Here is a 22,528-nt window from a genome sequence, read left to right as displayed (position 1 = left end):
ACTCGTACGTGGACACCCCCAGCCCTGCAAAGTAGGGCGTGTTTGTGACCCCATCTGAAGAGCAGGGAAACTGAGGCACAGGTGGGAGGGGCCCGGGGACTGCTCCCGTTCTGCTTGTGCAGGCCCTGAGCCCCGTGGCCCTTGATGGACGGTGTTGGAGCTCACGCAACCGGGAAGGGTGCAGGCCCGTGTGCCTGCCTGCTGGGAAGATCCGGGTCCTGGGCTGGGCCCCTGGGCTAGTGTTCAGGGAGATAAGGGCCCTGCCCTGCCCACCCTCCATCGAAGGTCCTTGTCCCCACGGTGGCTAACCCTGCCACACCTGGGCCTCCCGGGCCCCGCCTATCTTACCGGATTGGATTTCTCCTTCCCTGCCGCCAGCCTGTGCCTGGCGCTGTTACTTCAACAAAGGGACAGCCCCGCCTCTCGAATTGCCAGAGATGGGAAGGGGGAGGCTCCCACTCTCAGATGAGAGATATCCTTCATTCCCATTCCCTGACGCCTTCATGAGCCTGGGCCAGAGGGAGGGACTTGGGCCTGGGGAGGGAAGCCCAGAGTGCAAGTGAGGGCTCCGTCCAGGGTGGGCTGGGAGCTGCACGGGTGGGTAGAAGTGTGCCAGCAGCAATGGCAAGTTTGCCAGCAGCTGGTGGTGGAATTGTTTCTTGGGCCGTGGACCCAGAGGTCTGCTTAGTGCCGGTGTGTCCGGGGTGCTTGCCGCTGGCAGTGGTGTCACCATGGGTAGTGCTAGGGTGGGTGCATCTGGACGGGCTCCAGCTCCAGGCTGGGTCGGGAGGGGCCTGGAAAGCTTCCCAGGTCGAGTGAGGGCTCCCCGAGGCGATGCGGCTGGTGTGGAGCGGCCAAGGGCCGGGCCCCTAACCCTGCCTTCCTGCCCTACAGGTCTCGAGGACCGGCCCAGTTCGGGCTCGTGGGGCACCGGCGAGCAGAACAGTTCCTCCTTCGACCCCAGCCGGGTGAGGAGCCCCTGGAGGCCTGAGACCCTGGGGTGGGGGTGGGCGAGCGCGAGGAGAACCCCGGCCTGGCCTGCAGGTGCTTTGGGCTCTGTGGCGCGGTCACATCCTGACCCAGAGGCGTCCCTGAGCCTCCCTCATCCCTGCCCGTCCCCTCTACAGACCTACGGTGATGGCGCCCACTTCAGTGAGTCCCACGGCACCCTCGCTTCGTCCACATTCCTGGGACCTGGGCTCGGAGGTGAGTGTCCACGTGGTCCCTGCCCCCACCCCCGTGCCCGCTCGGTCCTTGAGCACCAGGGCTTCCGGGATGGCCACCCAGAGCAGAGGACACAGGTGGGGACCAGCCAGGTGCCTGCCGGGAAGTGGACTCCGGAGTCCTGACAACCTGGGGAGGCCGAGTCTGAGGCCGGCCCCCTCGCCTGCTCTCCCCAGAGCACCGGCATCCTGACCGTGAGAATCAGCATCGGGACCTGGGTGAGGGTCCCCTCTCTAGCCCCAGTTTCCCGACCTGCGGGGATGGGGATTCTCAGAGCCTTCTGCGTAGCCAGTGGTAAGGACTCACCTGGCTCCCTAGGCCCGAAGGCCCACCCCCATCTCGCAGATGAGCAGACTGAGGCTCAGCGAGAAGGGACCCGGCCTCTGGGACCCTTAGGCCCTGGTTGGGTGTCCGAGCGCTGGCCCTGCTGAGCCTGGGCCCTCCCTGTTCTGAGGGAGTGTCGGGGTGACTGCCAAGCTGGCATCTCTGGAGGTTGAAAGGGGCCGGGGGGTGAGTCAGCTCCCGCCTCAGGGCCTGGGCTGCGCACTCCTGGTGCTCCTGAGACACGAGGTCCTTGCACATGACAGCCGGGTGAGGTAGGCTCCTTTGGCACCGTCCCCAGCGGTTCCCAGGCCGAGGTGCATGGCGGCAGGGTTGGTGGCTGCTGGGGGAGGTGGGTGAACTCTCGTTGCCGGGCCCAACCAACCAGTGGGGCAGCCAAGGCCGGAGGGCCTGGGGTCCAGCCCTTGTGGACTGGCGCATGGAAGGAGCCAGACGGGCGAGCGTGGCCTGGGTGCAGTCCCAGGCAGGAAGGGGGAGCACAGTGTCCGGCACCCACTGTGTCTAGCGGGAGTCTGTGTGCATCTCCCAGACCGGGATGTGAGGGCTGGCCGGGTGGCCTCTGCACCTACCACGACACCGGTTCCCCTCTGCTGTTCCTTCCTCCGGCTTCTTCCTGGCACGGGCAGTTCCCACGGCCGGGCCTGGTCAGCAGGGCCCAGAGCCCAGCTGTGCCACACACCCGCCACACGCCCCAGTGGCCGAGGAGCTCAGAGAGTGCAGCAGGGAGCCCAGGCCAGGCCCAGCGAGACAGTGGGAAGGTGGGCGCAGTTTCGGCCTCCCTGGGCCCTGGTTTTCTTGCCTGTGGACTGGGGCTGGCGATAGCCATGGTGGGGCAGCGGGCGGTGAGTGCCAGGCCCAGGGGGCGAGGGTCGCTCTGTTCCCATGGGCCCCCCAACCTGGTCCAGCTCCTCGATGAGACCTGGTGGGTCTGCTCTTGGTGTCTGTCCTCCTTCCCCCTCTCATACTCTGATGCCCGGGCCCGGTGCATGGCTTGGGCACCCGCTGTATACCCACAGGGCTCGTGGATCTCGCAGGTCCCCTCCCAGAACCTCTGTTTTCTCTCCTTGCCTCCCTCAGCCTTCCTTTCAGGATGCCCCTGCTTGGTGCCTGCTGTACGCAGGGTCAAACCACAGCAGCCCCACCCTGCAGTGGGGAGCCCAGAGCCCCGGCTGGGCTGGCCAGCTTTGCTTCCCACGTCCACCCTGGGAAGGGAGGGAGGAGTGCACCCTCTGGACTGGGGGCGAGTCCCTCTGGCCTCCAAGCTGTGGTTTGTTCATCCCTAAATGGGCCCCGTGTCGCCTGCCCTGAGCTTGAGCTGGTGGGCGTGGCCTGTGGGGCATCTGCTGTGTTGGTAGGAGTGTGGTCCTTCTCCCTGTCCCCTAAACAGCATTTGCTCCAAGAGTCCACTTGAAATTGTCCTTTTAAAATCAAGGGGAGAGGGAATTTCCTGGTGGTCCAGTGGTTAGGACTCGGCACTTTCACAGCCGAGGGGCACAGGTTTGATCCCTGGTCGAGGAACTGAGGTCCCACAAGCTGCGCAGCGTGGCCAAAAAATGAGTAAAAATATTCAAAAAATAAATGGATAAAGGGGAGAATTCCCCCACACCCCCTGCCCAGTTTGAGAATAAACCAAATTAGTCAAGCATTCTGATTTCTTGCTCACGGTAAGGCTGGTTAAGGTCCGCCCTCAGTCAGGACAGGTGCCCAGCTGAAGCCAGAAACAAACTGAAATTGTTCAGGTACTGATGGATCCAGGGACCTGCTTCAGGCGAGGCTGGATCCAGGTGTTTGTGTAGCTGCAGGAGTCTGTTCATACCAGCTGCTCTCTCGGGCAGGCTGTCCCCCCACAGCTCGGTCTTGCCCACCCACACAGAGGAAGGGCTCCTTCGCACTGAGTGGCTTGAATCAGCATCCCCAGCGATGCCACATGCTTGTTCATGAGCTGACCCTGTCCAGGAGCTGGGGAAGGAGCCCAGGGCCTGGGTGCTGAAACTTGCAAGATACCAGGGACCTCGACCTGTCCCCTGGGAACCCAGCACCCTGGGGAGTTGACACCTCATGACCTTGAACAGAGGAAACCAAAGCTCGAGAAGGGCAGGGGTGGGGAGCCGAGTCGGTGCTGTCCCGCTCTGGGGATGGGGCACGGGGGGGCCCTGGCGGGTTTGCAGAATCCTCTGCGGGTCATCTGGGGATAGCGTCTGGCTGGAGCCCCACTTGCCCCTCAGCCCCTCGCCACTTGATGGGGAGACCAGTGTGCCACCACGGTTTTCAGTGTCGTGAACTTGTGGAGAGCCTGCTGTATGCGGGCGTGTGCCGGCCTCTGGGTCAGCTCCGGGTGACCCTCCTTCCTCTTCCACAGGCAAGGGCGGCGAGCGGGGCGCGTACACCCCCTTTGGGAGAGACGCAGGGGTCGGCAGCCTGACTCAGGTGAGGCTGCGTCTGCAGGGTGGGCAGGGGAGGGCGTGGGTCCCGTCGGCCCCCAGTGGCCCTTGGAGCCTGGAGAGCCCCCGTCTCCAGGTGGTTAGGGATGGGAGGTTCCCAGTGGGGGCCACAGTCACCGCTTGACTTCTCACCCCACCTTGTATTCCCTAGTTTTAATTTGAAACGAATTCGTCCCAAATTGCCTCCTGATCTGGGAAGGCTCAGCCAAGTGCTGGTCACTCTCCAGCAGCCGCTGAAACAGGCCCGGTCCCTGGGTCAGGCCGGGTGGGTTGTCGATGGGGAAAGGGGAGGCTGGGGTCCAGCCTGTGGGGCCCTGTGCACAGCTGAAGGGGTTCCAGGAGACACCTGCCCGCCCGCCTGCCCCCAAGTGGCAGACAGGGAAACCGAGGCCAGCCAGGTAGACGAGGCCTGACCCTCGCTCCGTGCTCCCAGCCTTGTGGTCCAACCTCGGCACAGTCCCCGGCCTGGGCGAGATTGTCACCCTTGGCCACCCCACTGGGATGCTGACGGGCCAGTTGCCTGGCACAGTGGTCCCTTGTGGCCTCCTGTCCTGCCCCACCTGGTCTCTCTCCCGCCCCACGCCCGAGGGCTTTATTCCCTGCCTGCAGTCCTGGAACCTCAGGGTGCAGCTAGGCCCTGCTGCAGGCAGCACCGCCTGTGTGCACACTGGGCCTCAGCCAGGTCACAGCCACTGAATGCCCGTGGGGCCCCAGGTCGTCGGCCAGGGGCAGAACGTGCATGGCCCCATCTGTCCCCACGACGCCCCTGAGCCGTGGAACGTCTGACATGCCCATTGCACAGACAGCAGAGCCAAGGCTGCAGCACTGCGCCTCGAACCCCAGTCATTGTTGCTTTCCTGGGAACAGAGTCTATTTCAAACGCATGTCTGCGAGATTAAACCGTTTACCTTAAAAAAAAGGGGGGGGGGATACGTACAAAGTAAAACACACAGATTCCCTTGACACCTGAAGCATAGTTGTGCCCGTTTAGCGCCCAGACAGCAACACATCTTCAGGCTTGACGGTGTTTCTCTCCTCATCTTTTTCCTTCATGAAAATGAATCGGTGGTATCTTAGATAAGAGAAACGCCAGTGGTGTCAGCAGGGAGGGACCTATGCCCCAGGTCACTGTCACCCCAGGACCCTGCCATTGGCCTGGGCCCTTGCTCTTGCCTTTGTTGTTTTAAACCAGAATGGCCTGGGGGCTGGGCAGGGGACCGGCTGCTAACCCTCCCCCTCCCTCAGGCCAGCTTCCTGCCCAGCGAGCTGGCCCTCAGCAGCCCGGGGCCGCTGTCGCCCTCGGTCGTCAAAGGCGGGTCCCACTATTACTCCTACTCCGGTCACTCTCGGCGGAGAGCTGCAGATGGCGGCCTGGGTGAGTGGGGCGGTGGTGGGGACGGCGGTCCCTGTGGGTCCTGGCGGTCGCGTCCTGTGAGGTCGGGCAGTGCTGAATTGGCGCGGCGAGGGTTCCACAGCCCTTGGTCGCTTCCCCAGCCATACACACCCTGCGCACCGTCCGGTTCTGTCGAAAGACGCTTCGTTTAGCGAGGTTGCTTTGATTTAGTGATGCTAAAGTCACCCACCCAGAAGTACACAGGTGCCAACGCAGGCCCACAGCGAGTGGGACCGGGATCCCAGCTTCCCGTCCGGGCCGCACTGGAGCCGGAAGGCCAGCGGCACCTGGCAACCATGGAGGCGCCCAAGCCAGGGTTGGGGCTTAGCAGTTTCGGCGAGGGGGAGCTTGCAGGTCCGGGACTCGGCGACCGGGCAACTGCCAGGAGCTGGGGCTCGCGGAGCGGGCACCGGCTCCCGTGTCCACGAACCCTGCGACCCGGCTCTCGGCACACACCCGCCCCCTGAGTTCGCCATGTGGGCCTGAGGCTGGTTTAAGTCATTCTCTTAGTAGGGGAGCTTGGGGGTCTCTTCTCCGAGCTGCAGGGTGGGACTGTCTCCCACCCCCTAGTGACAGGAGTGTCCAAGCGGGAAGGGCCCCAGTGGTGAGGGCGGGAGCCTGGCCGGGGGTGCTCACTCCTCTTGTCCCAACAGACACGCAGCCCAAGAAAGTCCGGAAAGTGCCACCGGGTCTCCCATCCTCGGTGAGTTGTGGGACAAACGGGCCCCACAGGCCAAGTGCCTCTCGTGACCCCCTCCCGAGGGTGGGCTGGCCCTGCGTGGGGTCTGACAAAAGCCCCATGGGCTCAGCTGGACTTCTTCCCTGAGGCCCCAGCCCTGAGGTAGTCGGGAAGTCCTTCCTTGGGTCTAGCCTGGGTCCCTCCTGCTTTAAGAGAAGGTGGTTTCCTCTGGCCGAGGCGCCTCAGAAAGGGTGTGAACGGGGTCCTGGAAGCGGGAGTGGGTGGGCATCCTGGCAGCCAGTTAGAGGGTTTCCCGCCCCATCCGCCCTGCTTGGAGCTGCCCTCTGTCCTCACCCCATGCCTGGTGGCTGGCGGGCTGCCAGGCCCAGCAGATGGTGCTGAGCCGTCAGCGGCTCCCAGCCCCGTGCTCCCGAGACTTAATCACGTTGGGAGAAAAGGCACTTTGCTGGACTCCCCGGCTCGGCCACCACTCTCTCTGCTTGCCTTCTGTGCTGAGCCCCGGAGGCTGATGTGGCCCGTACCAGGCCGTAGGCCCAGAGGCTGTTTTAAGACTCAGCTCGTGATGTCACGTCCTGGAACATCAGAGCTGAGAGGCCCCTGAGCCCACTTTGTCCTACCATCTCTCGGCACTTGAACCCCGCTTTCTGCTCCAGTGCCGGGGCAGACGTGGCCAGTTGACCCCAGCACTTCCCTGCAGTGCCCAGCCGATCAGGGTCGGCGCTGATCCTTGAAAGCCTTTGCTGTCTTACTGCTCTGGGGCAACTGGGGCAGAATATTCACCCAGGGCCCTGCCTCTGAGGCCCCCAGGTCTTGTGTGATCAGGGCTGGGGTTAAGGCAGGTTCCAGTGCTGGGGGCGGCACAGCTGGGCTCTGCTGGATCAATAGGAGTTTACTGGATTAAGGAGGGAAAAGGCAGTCTGGGCTGGGGGTCCAGTCTACAGAGGCCTCAGGCGCAAGGCTGGGACTGTGGGGAGGGCAGCAGGTGGGGGTGAAGGAGGAACAGCAGAGAGAGGTGGTAACGCGAGCAGAGCCTCAGACGCGGGGCTGAGGTGCGGTTCTAGAGGGAAGGTTTGGAGAAGCACAGGGAAGTGGGTGGTGGGGTGGACAGCCCTCCAGGTGGAGGGGGAGACCCAGCAGGGGGAGCTGCGAGGCGGGGGCTGGCCGGTCCCCACCCCCCCCGGCCCCTCCTGCCTCACCATGCCCGCTGGCCCAGCACAGGTGTACCCACCCAGCTCAGGTGATGATTACAGCAGGGACACCACCGCCTACCCACCCACCAAGACCCCCAGCGGCACCTACCCTGCCTCCTTCTACATGGCAGGTACTTGAGGGCTCGCCTGGGTTGCCTGGGGCGGGGCCCGGGCTCCCTCTGCCCGCCCACCTCACCATTCCCCTCTCCGCAGACGGCAGCCTGCACCCCTCGGCCGAGCTCTGGAGCCCCCCAGGCCAGGTGGGCTTCGGGCCCATGCTGGGCGGGGGCTCATCCCCCCTGCCCCTCCCGGCAGGTGGCGGCAGCTCCGTAGGTGGCAGTGGCAGCGGTGGGTTTGGCGGCCTGCACCAGCACGAGCGCATGGTAGGCCCCGTGGGGTGGCCGTGGCCGGGGCGGGGGAGGTGGGTGGGCAGTGCCCCGTCTGACCCCTCCTACCCCGTCCCCTGCACACAGGGCTACCAGCTGCACGGAGCAGAGGTGAACGGCGGGCTCCCGGCTGTGTCCACCTTTTCCTCGGCCCCCACGGGCGCCTACAGCAGCGTCTCCAGCCACACACCCCCTGTCAGCGGGGCCGACAGCCTCCTGGGTACGGCCCCCTCACCCCACACCTCCGGTGGGCTCAGGATCCAGCCCTGGGTATCATCATTAACCGCATCCCCCTTGCCTGGCTCGGGCTCCTCGGGCTCCCTCAGACGTTTCAAAGTGGTTCCTCGATGAGTAGGTCCCACTGTTCATTTGGGGAAACTGAGGCGCAGCGAGGGGGCTGCTCACCCCGAGCCCCGCAGCCTGCCTGTCCCCAGAGCACTGTGGAAGTACGTGGTGAGGCGTGAGGAGACACCCGACAGAGACCGGGGCTGCCCAGGGCCAGGCTGTGGCATCCGTGCAGGCAGATGCGTGCAGAAGGGAGCTCCCCGTCAGCCGGGGCGAGCAAGCCCAGCCCAGGTGCTGGGGCTGCTGCATCCCAGAGGCTGGGCCTCACCTCTCTCCACCCACAGGCTCCCGTGGAACCACGGCCGGCAGCTCTGGGGACGCCCTTGGGAAGGCGCTGGCCTCGGTGAGACTCGGCACGTGGTGGGTGGCTGGGTCGGTGACCCAGGAGGCTGACTCCTGACCAGCCACGTGGTGGCCCTTTCTCTCTCCCTGTCCCCGTCACAGATCTACTCCCCAGACCAGTCAAGCAATAACTTCTCATCCAGCCCCTCCACCCCCGTGGGCTCCCCACAGGGCCTAGCAGGTCTGTGCAGCATGCTGGGGGAGGGGACTGGGTCTGCTGACTAGCCCCGGGTGGGCGGGGAGCTGGACAGACCACATGCCTCAGAGCTCACGTTCCCTTGGCCATCGAGGAGGGCTCCCTAGAGGATGGGGGGCTTCTAAGCCAATGCTCCTAGGTCACAGCAGAGGCAAAGGTCAGGAGGTGCGACGCGGCAGGCCATGCGTTGTGAGCGTGAGGGGCATGTGGGATCCAGCGGGGGGGCTTGGGATGCCCAAGAAGCAGAGCAGCCGGCCCGAGGCTCCCGCCTGGACTCCAGGACATGGGCATGTTGGCATTAATTCACCCCAGAAGCTGTTAGGCACCTACTGTATGCCTCATGTTTGGCTTTGCCAAGGGGGCCGGGTCCCCTGTCCCTAAGAGGTTGCACCCGGGGCTCAGCGAGGGGCCGTGGAGAAGTGAGGGCCACGGTCTCCAGAGGGCACACAGGCCTGCACGGTGCCTCTGGGGCTCCGGTGGGGCGGGACTGGGAGGGGCCGCCTGCCCCGTGGGTTTTGCAGTTGGAGAAACTGAGGCTCAAAGATGTGACCTGCCCACTGGGTTCACACCCCAGCCTGGCAGAGCTGTCGGGCCAGCTGGGCTGAGATTTAGACGTGGGTCCCTTAGACTGCTCTGTGGGCGTGGGAGCCCCTGTGTGGCCAGTCTGGGCATCACAGCCGCAGACTCCCAGCCCAGCCTTTCTCCTTCCCTGGGTCAGGCTGCACCGACCACCCCCCCCACTCACGCGCATCTGCCCCTTCCAGGGACGTCACAGTGGCCTCGAGCAGGAGCCCCCGGTGCCTTATCGCCCAGCTACGATGGGGGTCTCCACGGCCTGGTGAGTGTCCTGGGGGCTGGGGAGGGTGCACCCTCGTGGGAGCACAGGGAGCAGAGGTGCTTGTGAACACACAGGGACACCCGTTTGGGGTGGGGGGTGGCTTCGCATGTCTGCCATGGCCACAGAGCCACATCCTGTAAGAGGTCTCAGGTGTCGTGGAAACAGCAGAATGTGCGACAGGACAGGTGCCCCTTGACCAGGTTAAACTTCTCAGCTAATTTGTTGGGAATAGGGTCCAAAGCTGGTGGGTGGCCAAAGCTGTGGCTGTAGCCTGTGGCCCGCGATGGGCAGCTATGCTGTTGGCAGCTGTATGGGGTCCCGGTGGCCCAGGCCCCTCACCCCTGTCCACCCCACAGCAGAGCAAGATGGAGGACCACCTGGACGAGGCCATCCACGTCCTCCGCAGCCACGCTGTGGGCACAGCGGGGGACGTGCACGGACTGCTGCCCGGCCACGGGCCGCTGGCCTCAGGCTTTGCTGGCGCTGTCATGCCACTGGGCGGGCGGCATGCTGGCCTGGTGAGTGCTGGGCAAGGGCAGGCCGGGGGGTCGGTTGGGGCCAGGCCAGCACTGATAACCCCCCTCGTCCACAGGTGGGCGGCAGCCACTCGGAGGACGGCCTCTCCAGCAGTGGCGGCCTCGTGCACAACCACGTGGCCCTCCCCGACCTCTCCCGGCCGCCTGACTCCTACAGCGGTAAGTCCCTGTTACGTCCCCTGTGCAGAGGTGGCTGCACCCCAGGGTGGCCCACACCGTGGGCCCGCCAGTAGGTGTCACTCCTCCTTGGAGCCACATTCCTCCTCTGGAAAATGGGGACTGAGAGCCACCCGCCAACCTTCCCAGTGGCCTATGGGCCCGGGACTGTCCACCCGCATCTCCAGTTGAGGAAACTGAGGTCCAGGGTAACTAACTGGGCACTGGTGCGGAGAGGGGGAGATGCCCCCTGCCACATCACCAAAGCCCTACCTGGCTTGGTGCCAGGATCCCACAGGGGTTGGGAGGGGCCCTGCTGCTTCCAGGGTGGGTTGCTACCTCTCTCTCTGTTCGCCCGGTCAATCGGAAGAGTCCCAAAAGGCATATGTTTAGTGTCCATCGTGTGTCTGGCACTTTTCTCGGCACCAGGGAACAAAACAGATCAGGCAGAGAAAGGGGGTGACTTGTGCGGAAACTGGAAGGTGAAGGAAGCGTGTCAGGATGAGTGCTGGGGAGAGAGTTGTGTGTGTGTGGGTGCACGCGTGCAAAGGCCCTGGGGCAGAGCTGTGCCTTGTGTGTTGGAGGAACAGCAAGGAGGCCCGTGTGTGTGGAGCAGAGTGAGCGAGGGGGAGAGAGGGAGGAGGGCAGGGACGGGAAGGGACGGGGTAGGGGATGGGGCAGGTCGTGCAGGGCCTTGGGGAGGACTTGGGCTTTTACCCCAGGGAGGTGAGGGCCCTGGAGGGCTGTGGGTAGAAGAGGGGCAGGGCCTTGCTCAGGTGCTCATAGACGTCCTCTGGTGGCTGCTACTGGAAGGACAGACTGGGTGGGGGGCTTGGGTTGGAAGTGGGAAACAGGGCAGAGGGGGACTGCTGGTCCAGGAGGAATGGTGTGGGTGGATGCTGTGGACTGGCCTGTGAGGGGCCGAAGAGGGGGCAGTGGTGTGCGATTTCCAGGTGCTTTGAAGGATTTGCAGATGTGGAGGAGGAGGTACGGTTCCAGTCTGTAGGTGGGGTCTCGGGGTCCTTGGCACACAGTGGAGTTGATGGTGGGGAGCCTGGGCAGGTCCCAGGTGGGGCAGGGTCTTAGGCGGGGCCAGGGTCCCGGGCAGATCGGGGGGGCGGGCATTGAGGGGCCTGGAGGAGGGTGCACTACATTGGATGCTGAGTTGAGGGCCCCGTCAGGGCAAGTGGGGCGGCGTTGGTGGAGTTCTGGGTTGTTAATTGTCTGGGGAAGCAGAGAAATCAGCAGTAGCGAGAGGGGCAAAGTCACTTGGCATGAGGTTAGCTATAGAATGGGGTAACGGGCAGGCTTGCGCATGCCCACTGGGGTTTGGGGCCCTGGGTGTCGCAGGGTCCCGTCCCAGGGTCAGTTAATGCTGACCCTGCCACAGCCGGTGAGGCCCAGGCCTGGGGAGGACCCAGGCCTACACCCAGCCCGCCCCCGTCGACCTGGTGAAAAATGCGCTGTGCCGCGTGCCGCGCGCATTTGGCCGCAAGGCCCCCCGAGCCCACCACACAGCGCTCAGGCCCGCCTGAGGGCCCTGCAGCCCCAGGGCCAGCCTGACTCTTGACTGGGCGTCCAGGTTTTGTCACTGCACACCTGGGTGGCGTCTGGGGACATCTTTGGCTGCTGCAGGGGCAGGGATGACGCTCAGCCCCCACAGGGCCCAGGATGCCCCGGCCTGGTGGCAGCAGTTCTGACGGAGCCCCCGAGCTGGTCTTCTAAGCACTGCCCGCGTCGTGCGGTTCAGCTGCGGGAGAGCCCAGGCCAGTCCCGCGGCCACGTGGTGGTTTCAAGCAGCTGTGTGCCCTCGGCCGCGGGTCTCTTTATGTGGCCTGGGCCTGGGGTTTTGTGGGTCATTGTCCTACTGGGTGGCTTTCCCACCCGACTGCTTGCTCAGCTGCCATGCAAGGACCAGCCCTGGCCTCACGGGACACTAGGTCCCGCCCCAACCTGGGCCCACGCGTGGGCGCTCTTCCGAACCTTCCGAGCGTGTCTCCTGGTGGCGGGTGTGATTCTGGGTTGGAGGGTTGCTGGGCACACACGTGCCCGCCTTTTCCAGATAAGGCGGAAAAAGTGTTTTCCAAAGCGGTCACACCCATAAGCGATACTCAGACCCGCAGCATTTCAGCATTTCCTGAAGCGATGACGCAGATTGCAGGCTCCCGGGGGCCCTCCCTGCCCCCCTCGGGCTTCTCCATCACGTCCGCACTGACTTGTAGCAGTTCTTTGGGATCGTGGGGACCTGCCCTTTGTTGGCTTGTACGTGACGGCGTCTTCTGTCCAGTGGCGTAGCCGCTTATTTTCTTGGTGATGAGAAGTTCTCTATTTTGATATATTCAAGTTTATCGATTTCTGTTTCTTTTGAGGACAGCTCCTTAGCGTTTTAGGAAACAGTTTTCCGCCCCTGAGTGGCCACGACATTTCGGCGCACTTTCTTCTGAAGGCCTTTCGGTCCGTGGGGTCTGGAACGGGTGCCCGCGTGTGGCGTGAGGCCGGTGTCCCGCTCTTGGTGGGCTTCTGGGTGGCTTGCCGTTGCGCACGGAGGCCCCTGACTCCGGCCCGTTGCAGATCTCGGGCGCGGCGCCGCCCCAGGGCCCGGCGACATCAAGCGGGAGGAGCAGGAGGACGGAGAGAACGTGGCGGCCGACACCGCCGAGGACGAGAAGAAGGACCTCAAGGCCCCGCGCACCAGGACCAGGTGCCGCCCCCCCCACCCCCACAGGCCGGCTGCGCACGCGTGCCCCGTGAGGGCGCCGGCTGCGCATGCACACGGGGGCCTCTCAGGGCGCCCGTGCACACGCACGGGGCGCCGGCTCCCGAGGCCGCGGCAGGCCCTTGCCCGGCCCTGCCTCACTGTCTCCCTCTGGCCCCTGGCCCCGTAGCCCGGACGAGGACGAGGACGACCTTCTCCCCCCAGAGCAGAAGGCTGAGCGGGAGAAGGAGCGCCGGGTGGCCAATAACGCGCGGGAGCGGCTGCGGGTCCGAGACATCAATGAGGCTTTTAAGGAGCTGGGGCGCATGTGCCAGCTGCACCTCAACAGTGAGAAGCCCCAGACCAAACTGCTCATCCTGCACCAGGCCGTGTCGGTCATCCTGAACCTGGAGCAGCAGGTGCGAGGTCAGTGGGGGCGCCGCTCCCCTCCCCCACTGCTGCCCTCGCTCTCCCCTCCTCCCTTCCTGGAGCCCACCTCCCCTGCGTGACATCCCCCGCTGTGACCTTTCTCCCTTGCCCTGTGACCTTTTCCCTGCAGTGACATCACCCCTGCAGTGACCTCCTCTGCTGACTTTCCGCCTCCTACAGTGACCAGCCCCCCTTCAGCGACCGTTTTCCATTTCCCTGCTGTGACTATCCCCCCAGTGACCATCCTCCTCTGCAGTGGCCGTTCCCTCCTCAGTGACCATCTCCCTCCTGACCGTGGGCCCTGTGCCTAGCCAGGCCCCATTGCTGTCTCCAGTGGGTTTTTTGGCCGCGCTGCGTTGGCAGGCGGGATCCTAGTTCCCCAACCAGGGATTGAACCCGCACCCCCTGCAGTGAAGCGGGGGAAGTGTTAACCACTGGACCGCCAGCGAAGTCCCATCCCATTGTCTCCTCAAGTGAGAGGAACAGACTCTCGACTCCTAGCCCTGTAGCCCTGGGCACTTTGGCACAGAACTGTCTCCTCAGACCCCAAAGACTCCACCTGCCCAGCCCTTCCTTCTGAGGAAGCCCAGAGTCCGGCTGGCAGGGACTCGTGTCCCCTGGCTCCCAGAGAATGTCACTGTCGCTCTAGCTCTGAGCAGACACTTCGTGGGGCGCCTGAGCCCATCGGTCCCCACTTGCAGGTGGGGTTCACCCCCCATCCCCAAGGCTGAGTGAGGGTCAGGGAGGCTGTGTGACTCCCTCCAGCTGATTCCTTAACGACCCCCACCCCACCCCCGCTGCCCCATTAACCCTTTCTCTCCTGCAGCGCTGTCGCTTGGACCGGAGCTAGGGCCCTGGCCTGCCGCCCACTGTCCCCTGAGCTCTGGGGTTTCCGCGTCCCCACGGCGGCATGGGCGTCACGCCGCGTCCGCCCGCCTCTCTGCTCTCTGCCCCCCGTGCTCCCCCACCCTGGCCGCCCACCTCCTCATTCCCACCGGCTGCCCTCCTTACCTCGCACTTGCGCCCAAGCGCTGAAACGGCAGGGCTGCGACCCGGGCCTTTCCTCCTCCACGGCCCCCATCGGGACTTGAGGGAAGAAAGGGGCCCCGAGGCCTGTCTGTCAGTTTGGTCTGCACGCTTGTCCTGAGCTCCGGCCGCCGCCGCCACCCGCAGGGGTCGCTCAGGCCCGAGGGCAGGGTGGGCGGGCAGGACGGGCTCCCAGGGAAACAGGCAGATGGAGAGGTTGTTCGTGCAGAGCCCCACGCTGCGCCCCTGGGGGGCCTGAGCTGGGGTGTGGACCCCGTGGTCAGCTCTCTGAGCCCCTGTTCCAGACTCGTTGGGGGGACTCAACACCGTGCCCGCCACCCAGCGGTTAGAGCACAAGTGCCAGGCCTCAGGGTCTTCCAGGCAGGGCTCAGGGCGGCCACTCCAGGCCCAGCTCTCAGGCAGCCAGGGTCCAACGTGGGGCAGGTGCAGTCCTGTGGCGCCCAGGCATGAGGGGTCTCCAGGCTGTGAGCTGGTTTGCTTCTGTGGACTCAGTGTCCTGAGCTCTGGGAGCCCCAGGCCTAGCTCTCCTTCACCCAGCAAGCAGCTGCTCTGAACGGGGAAGGTCGTCATCCTGGGGGTGGGGGGCATGGGGCCTCCCTGTTTCCTGGCCAGTCCTGGGCACGGCGAGCGGGCGGGGGCAAGGGCTGCGCCCAGCTCCATGCACATGCGCGGGTGGGGGTCAAGGCCCCACCTCCTGCCAGGCACACGGCATGCGCACTCGCAGCCAGCGGGTGCCCTCCCCACGACCCCCGCTCGGGACTAACGGGGCCCCGGTGCTGTGACCCAGCAGTACGGAGGAGGTGCTGTCCCTGGAGGAGAAAGACCTGAGGGATCGGGAGAGGCGCATGGCCAATAACGCGCGGGAGCGGGTGCGCGTGCGGGACATTAACGAGGCCTTCCGGGAGCTGGGGCGCATGTGCCAGCTGCACCTCAAGTCGGACAAGGCGCAGACCAAGCTGCTCATCCTGCAGCAGGCCGTGCAGGTCATCCTGGGCCTGGAGCAGCAGGTGCGAGGTAGGCGCCCGGGCCGGCCCCGCCCCGCCCTCCCGCCCACCGGGGACCTGAGCCGCCGGCGCCCCCCGACGCTCATCCTGCTCTGTAGACCCCCGGCCCGTATGGCCTTCTCGGGGACGGGGACAGGTCAAGAGATGGAGCAGCCGTGCGGGCCCCCCCCCCAGTTCTTCCTCCCCCCGGGGACCCTCTCCCACAGTGCTCTCCCCCTCCCCCCAGAGCGTAACCTGAACCCCAAAGCGGCCTGCTTGAAGCGCCGAGAAGAGGAGAAGGTGTCCGGCGTGGTCGGAGATGCCCAGATGGTGCTGTCGGCCGCCCACCCAGGCCTGGGCGAGGCCCACAACCCTGCCGGGCACATGTGACAGGAACGCTGCCCAGACGAGTGACCCCACCTTGGTCTAACCTGGGACAGTCAACGCCAGGCGCCTGGTCCCCACCCCACGCAGCCCGTGGTCAGCCTTGAGCCAACACCGCCCTGGGCGCTCCGGAGGCAACACCACCGCCAGGCCTTTGGCTTGATGGATCCTGAAACTGCGTCTCGGCCCTGCTGCCCAGGCCTGGGCGGCAAGGAGCATTGTTTTTGTTTTTGGTATATACGTGTTGTCAGACAAGAAAATGAATGCCTTAAGTATAAAACGTGAAGACTCAAACATACCGTTCACAGGAGGGAAATGCTGTGCGGAGCCAGCTTGGTCGGCAGCCACCAACCAGCAACTTGTGCCTACGCCTGAGAGGTTGTTTTTTTTTTTTTTTTTTTTTTTTAAGGAAAATAAAAGGAAACTTAGTTATGAGAGTTTTTTTTTTTTTTAATGTAGAAGAAAATTAGTAAGAATGATGCCTTTGGTCTCTTTTTTTTTTTAGCTTTTTTTGCGTATGTTTTCTAAGCAACAAATTTTTTTGTATAAAAGTCTCGTGTGTCTTGCTATTTTTGCTGCTGTTTCTAGAAATGAGCATTGCATTTCATGATCAACAAGGTTATTAAAAGTTGTATTAAAAAGACCCCAGGACTTCCCTGGTGGTCCAGTGGTTAAGATTCCACGCTCCCAATGCAGGGGGTACGGGTTCAATCCCTGGTCGGGGAGCTGAGATCCCTCGTGCCACGTGGCGTGGCCAAAAAACTTTAAAAAGATCCCGTGTAAACTTGAGGTGCCCCCGCCCCGGGAGCCACTGGACCAGGGGTGGCAGGTGCCGTCCAGTTCAGGTTCTAGTGTGGGGGGCTTGCTCTTGTGGTTTTGCTCCCTGCGAAGTAGCAGGTGGGCCCTTGCTTGGTGGGGGCCTCCCCTGCCAGATCTGCTCCCCTCCCTCAGGAAGGGGGACACCCTGCTGGGGCACCTCCAAGGAGGCAGGGACGCTCCCCTGTCACACAGCTGAGGTTCCTGCCCGCAAGCAGCTCGGGTCCCCCAGGCCCCTGCCTGCGGCCTGCCAGCCCCACATCCCTCCAAATTCTGGGACCTCTCTCAGACGGGACTTTGTGAGGAGCAGCATTCCTGGGCCCGGGGCCTGCGTTGCTGAGCGTGGTGCTGGGGGGCCTCCCTAAACACCCCGTTCTTCATTCTCTGAACTCTGGCACAGAAACCCCCTGCTCCCCGAGTGGCCTTCCTGGTGTGGACTGGGGAAGTTACAGGATCCCCCTGCCCAGAAAGGCCCCCAGGCTGTGTGTCTGTCAGGGTTGACGCCCCACTGCAAACCAGGAGGCTGAGCCGCTCTCAGGCCCTGGGTGCCAGCTCCCAGGCCTCCCCAAGTAGCCCTCTCTCCCGTATGTTCAGGGGAACCCACTCGGCCTGGGCTGTCCCAGGTTTAAACAAAGTCCAGGGCAGTTGGTCACCTTACGTGTCACCTGGGTGTGGGGTCAGGCCTGCTGGGGTCTCACCTGCCCTCCCTCTACCCCCTGCAGAGAGGCCTTACGTACCCCCAGGCTGGCTGCGTGCACCCCACCCTACCAGCATCCCAGGTGTCTTCCCCCCAAACCCTCTCACTCCCCGAGCACTGGGGCGGCCTGACTCCTCAAGACTGGAACTCCCCACGGCTGGGGGCCGGGTGCCCCACGGGAAGCTTGAGGGAACCCCAAGGCCAGCAGGAGCGGGACATCCCAGCTTGGGGCCGGGGCCACCTCCAGGTCCCTGGGATCCCCTGGGGTCTGCCCCTAAGACCGATCAGGGGACTCTCCTTGGTGACTCCCCTGGTCTGTGGGTCTTGTCTCTCTTTGGGGAACCTGCCTCAGTTTCCCTCTGCCTCGGGCCTAACCCACAGACCCAGATGGGCAGGGGCTGAGGAGCCTCTGCGGCCCCCCCGAGGCCCACAAACTTTTGAACTGTGTATTACATATATAATTTAAGTTTTATATATTTTATATATATATAATGAGATTAACCCAGCACGGGAAAAAGTAGCCTTGGGGGAGGGGAAGAACTACAATTACAGGGAAAATTGTGCTCTGAGTGCCTCAGGATAACTGATTTTTTTAAAAACAACAAAAAAAAAGTTTTTTAAGTAGAATAATTTTATATAAGTGTCAACACAGCTGGCTGAATTCTTTGGGATTTTTAATAACGATCCTCTAAAGTCGATTTGGAGACCTGTACATAACAGCACTGTAGCAATAAATGTGACATTTTATGACAATACTCTGCTGTCCCTGGATCTTTCAGCTGCTGTGTGCTTACAGATGAAAAGAGGGACTGGGAAGGTGGTGCCCCCGGTGTCGGTGTCGGTGTCGGCGTAGGCGCTCACTAGGTGGCCTGAGTACATCCCACCAAGGATGGCCCGGGGTGTTGTGGACTTATCCGCACTGCACATCTGGACAGCTAAAACAGCTCGGCGGGCGGGCAGGGGGCTTGGAAACCACAGGAATCTGTTCTTACACATTCTGCAGGCCAAATGTCCCAGGTCCAGGTGTGGTAGGGCCGCGTTCCCTCCTGACCACCCCCCCCCAGGAGAGTCCTTCCTGCCTGCCTCTTCCAGCTTCTGGGGGCCTCAGGTGTGCCTCGGTTTGCAGCCGCATCACCCTGATCTCCACCTCGATCTTCAGGTGGCCTCTCCCTGTGTGTCTTGTGTCCAGGTGTCCCTCCTACACACACACCTGTCATTGCCTTAGGGCCGCAAAATCTCTAGCATGACCTCATCTTAACCAATCACATCTGCAAAGACCTTATTTCCAAATAAGGTCCCGTTCACAGGTAGCAGGGGTGGGGGGTGGTCAAGACTTGAACATGTCCTCTTGGGAGGACACAGTTCAGCCCTCAACCGGGGTTTGATGGGGTGGTGGTGAGCAAGGCCGCAGACACTGGGAAAGGTGGCCACGGTGATTCCTTGTTCTAGAAGCAAAGTTCCTCGGGCAAAGCCAGGGAACTGCACTTGGAATAAGGGCTCCCGGGATGTGGAAGCTGACTGGCTCCTGGCAGAAGGCCACTCCCTGAGTTAGTATGTATGTATGTATGTATGTATTTTAACATCTTTATTGGATCCCAATGCAGGGGGCCCAGGTTCTATCCCTGGTTAGCGAACTAGATCCCACATGCCTCAACTAAGACCTGGCGCGGCCAAATAAATTAAAATAAAATAAAATATTTTAAAATAAATAATGTAATACACCAAAACCCACTGAATGATTGATGCACACTGAATGGGTGAATTGTATGGTGTGTGGATTATATCTCAATACAGGTGTCTAAAAATATCTTAAAGGTGCCAAAATCCTTATCCAGGGAGGCGTCACCTCTCTGTCCCAGCAGGGGTTGGCTCCATGAAAATTTCTTGAAGGAGCATCTGCTTGACTCAGGTCAGAGAAATCTGGTGGCAGGGGGTTGGGCACAGGGAAACTGGGGCGGTGGATGTGTGTGTGGCTTGACAGTGCCAGTGGTGTCGCAGGTGTGTTCCTGAGTCCAAGCCTTTCAAAGCCTGCGGCTCCCCATCTGCTGGATGCCCACCGGGCCCTCCAGGGCTGACAGAGAACGCGCAGAGCCCGGTCCTGGAACAGCCCTGACACCCACAGGCCAGGGAGGGAAGGGACATGCCTGACTGAGACAGATGGTGCCGGGCTGCAGCAGGGTGATGGGAACCACAAAAGAAAGGCCCACGTCCTGACCTGTGAAGGGCACCCTATTTTGAAAAAGGGTCTTTGCAGATGTAATCAAGTTAAGGATCTCAAGATCATCCTGGATTAGGGTGACCCCCAAATCAATGACAAGTGTCCTTATAAGAGACAGAAGACAAGAGACACAGACGAGAAGCCACGTGACAACAGGCTGGAGGGATGCAGCCACAAGCCAAGGGATGCCGGGGTGGGGTGGGGGCGGGGTGGCAGGGGACAGAAGCTGGAAGAGGCAGAAAGGACCCTCCCTTGGAGCCTCCGGAGGGACCACAGCCCTGTGACACCTTGATCTCAGACATATGGTCTCCAGAACTGGAAGAGGATAAACCCCTGTTGCTTTAAGCCACCCAGCTTGTGGTCATTTGTCACGCAGCCACAGGAAATTAATAGCATCTGTGCCCTTTTTTAAAACGGCAAAACATCCAAACGCAACAGGGACTCTTCATACCTCGCTGGCCGGAACACAAACAGATACAAGGACTTTGGAAAAGACTTTGGCGGTGCACCTGAAACTAACATGTTACACATCAATTACACCTCAACAATAATAAAAGCCTGTGGCAGTTTCTTCTACAGTTAAACATAAGCCTCCCCTACAAGTCAGCCAGCAGCCAGTCCACCCCAGTCATCCACCCAAGAGACACAAAGACACATGTCCACACAAAGACCTGGATGCAACTGCTCATTGCAGATTCCTTTCCCATCGCCAAAACGTGGAAACCACCCAAATGTCCTTCAACAGGTCAGTGGGTAAACACAAGGGTCCACCCACTCCATGGTCCACGACTCAGCAGTGGAAAGAATGAAACTCTGACGGAAACAATGGCTTGGATGATTCAAAATAGCTACGCTGCGTGGACAAAGTCAGACACCAAACAGAACATACTCTATGATTCTCGGTAGAAAAGTCTAGAAAATGCAGACTAATTCACAGTAGCGTGGTTGTAGGGGCTGGAGGGGGGAGTGGGTGGGGTCCCAAAGGGGCAGGAGGAAACTTCCAGGGGACGAGGGGGAGGTGTTCATTATCTCCACACTGTGATGGTTTCATGGGTGTGCACATATGTCAAAATACCAAATTGTATGTTTTAAATACGTGCATTTTTGTAGGTCAAGTATACATCAGTAAAGTTGTAAAAATTGTAAAAGAAAAGAATCCAACAGATGAACGGATAAACACCATGTGGTCCCTCCACACAGGGGAACGTCACTCAGCCATGAAAAGGGGTGAAGCCCTGACACTCGCTACAGTGTGGATGGACCTTGAGAACACGAGGGAAGTGAGAGAAGCCAGACACAGAAGGACACACAGGGTATGATTCCATTGATGGGAAACGTCCAGAACAAGCAGATGCATAGACAGAGAGTGAATTCCTGGTTGTCAAGGGCTGGGAAGGGGGTGGGGGGTGGGGTGACTGCTGATGAGGACGGGGCTTCTATTGGGGTGATGGAATGTTCTGGAATTAGATGGAGGTGGTGGTCGCACAACCTTGTGAATGTACTAAAGACCACTGAATTCTACACTTTACAATGGTTAATTGTATGTTATGTGAATTTCACATTGATGAAGACAAGAAAAGTCCTTCCGTTTCCTGAGGGCCAGATAGGGATCCTGCATGGTACCCAGGAGGCCAGGGCAGAGGGCCAGCAGGGTGCGAGCGGGGCCAACCGTTCTTGCTTATCCACCATCTCTTCTGGTCACAGAATCCTGGTATTTTCTTTTGGGGATTCTCCTCCAATTTCAGCCCACATCCTCAAATGAGAGGGGCCAACTCTGCCCTGTTTCCACAGCACGCGAATGAGAAGCAGCTTGGGGGCATTTTCTGTGATTATTGGGAAAGAGGTGCCATCTTCCTGCAAGGGTTGCTGTAATGTCAACCAAGAGTTTCTGGGTGCCTCTGCTCAGAGTTCACCACAGAGTAAGGGCAACACAGAGGAAAGAAGAGCTGAGAGATAGAGAGAAGATTCATAATCATATTGCTAGACTCCTGGATGCAGCTGTGCCTGAAGCCATCTAACATGCCACAGAACTTCCTTCTGTTCTCTTAAGCCAGTTTTTGTTCTTCGTTTATCACTTGAAATGAAAAGCATTCTGCCTCGTGAGCTGAAGTGCATTAAGCAGAAGGAACAATGCGGCAGAGCTTCAGAAACTGCTGGATCCAGGACCTGCAGCCCCAAGGCCTCTATGCCCACCTCTGCTCATCTTTTCACGCAGGTCTAGTCTCTGTCTCATGATTTCTAATCTCTGTCTCAGATTCTACAATCTCCAGGGTGGCCCCTACATCCCACTTTTTAAGTTTCCATCGAGGACAGAGACTTAATTCAGGTCCTCTCTGATCCCAAGCTCAAAAATCCCAGGGCAACTGGAAAGGCGGAGAAACAATGTCCAACTCAATAGCAACGAGCACCCCTCCTGCCCAGACCATGGTCTCCAACCAACCCCATGGTCGGAGGCCAGGGCTAGGTGAGAACCTGCAGCCCTCTGGGAACCGCAGTCTTGGAGGGTGCCGAGGGGCCGATCCCAGCAGGATGGGCTGGGCTGGGCAGACAAACCCCACAGTGTCCAGTCCGCATCTCCAAGCCTGCATTCGACGCTGGGACCCCGGAGGCGGTGAAAGGAGAAGGCGAGCCCGAGCGAGCCTGGGGCGGCGGAAAGCCGAGGGAGGAGGACCCACCTGTCCTGGGTCCAGCAGCTAACAGGTGGCATCCTGAATGTTGACAGCGCGAGGAACCAGGCCTCCCTCTGCTGCCGGAATGAGGAATCACTCCCAATCGAAACGTGCAAACAATTTGCCACCGAGCCTCTGAGCAACAGACAACAAAATGCCAGCAAACCGAGGCTCGGGGAAGCGCTGTCATCTGGCCAAGGTCCCACACACAGCGAGTCCAGTGACAACGCCTAATTCCTCCAAAAGGGAGTTCAAATCCCACCCTTCCCCTCTGTGCGACTCTGGGCTTAACCCTTCCCTGTTTGGCCTGTTTCTTTAACTGTAAATAAAGTTCTGGCACGTAATAAGGACACAAACTCACCAGTCAAATGTCGCGGGCCACACTTATTCGCTGGACGTTGCGCAGCTTGGGGCCACTCTGACCGCCGGAGCGGAGAGGCAGACCCCGCGTACTCACGTCACGTGGTCAGAAAGCCCCGCCTCCCTGGCCCGCCCACTCTA

General features: G+C 61.3%; 1 protein-coding gene and 1 long non-coding RNA gene across 20 annotated transcripts in view; one reads left to right on the top strand and one right to left on the bottom strand.

The window, feature by feature from the left end:
• TCF3 (transcription factor 3) overlaps positions 1-17,895 on the top strand; it is a 35,837-nt gene extending 17,942 nt beyond the window's left edge. For 4 of the 17 annotated variants that reach the window (XM_067734331.1, XM_067734333.1, XM_067734330.1 and 1 more), the window contains exons 4-19: positions 895-968; positions 1,128-1,206; positions 3,926-3,993; positions 5,253-5,382; positions 6,054-6,103; positions 7,319-7,421; positions 7,504-7,673; positions 7,764-7,896; positions 8,306-8,364; positions 8,466-8,544; positions 9,324-9,397; positions 9,754-9,915; positions 9,990-10,092; positions 12,661-12,790; positions 12,975-13,210; positions 15,491-17,895. In XM_067734331.1, the coding sequence (XP_067590432.1) occupies positions 895-968; positions 1,128-1,206; positions 3,926-3,993; positions 5,253-5,382; positions 6,054-6,103; positions 7,319-7,421; positions 7,504-7,673; positions 7,764-7,896; positions 8,306-8,364; positions 8,466-8,544; positions 9,324-9,397; positions 9,754-9,915; positions 9,990-10,092; positions 12,661-12,790; positions 12,975-13,210; positions 15,491-15,633 (1,793 nt within the window). In that variant the 3' untranslated portion in view covers positions 15,634-17,895. Of the gene's footprint in view, positions 1-894; positions 969-1,127; positions 1,207-3,925; positions 3,994-5,252; positions 5,383-6,053; positions 6,104-7,318; positions 7,422-7,503; positions 7,674-7,763; positions 7,897-8,305; positions 8,365-8,465; positions 8,545-9,323; positions 9,398-9,753; positions 9,916-9,989; positions 10,093-12,660; positions 12,791-12,974; positions 13,211-15,047; positions 15,275-15,490 lie in introns of those variants that run through there. The other 13 variants (XM_067734337.1, XM_067734340.1, XM_067734335.1 and 10 more) reach the window with 13 other exon arrangements.
• LOC137222702 (uncharacterized) lies at positions 4,896-22,512 on the bottom strand. Of its 3 annotated transcripts, none has more exons than XR_010942559.1 (3): positions 22,389-22,512; positions 5,337-5,529; positions 4,896-5,079 (listed from the first exon to the last, which is right to left on the bottom strand). It is a non-coding gene; the product is annotated as an uncharacterized lncRNA (long non-coding RNA). The 3 variants fall into 3 exon arrangements; XR_010942560.1 differs by having other exon boundaries at positions 5,343-5,529; XR_010942558.1 differs by having other exon boundaries at positions 5,352-5,529.
• Positions 22,513-22,528: the final 16 nt, after the last annotated feature.

Source organism: Pseudorca crassidens, chromosome 3 (assembly GCF_039906515.1).
Source record: "Pseudorca crassidens isolate mPseCra1 chromosome 3, mPseCra1.hap1, whole genome shotgun sequence".
NCBI lineage: Eukaryota > Metazoa > Chordata > Mammalia > Artiodactyla > Delphinidae > Pseudorca > Pseudorca crassidens.
Note: the sequence above shows the minus strand (reverse complement) of the source record. Positions and strands in the feature narration are given on the sequence as shown.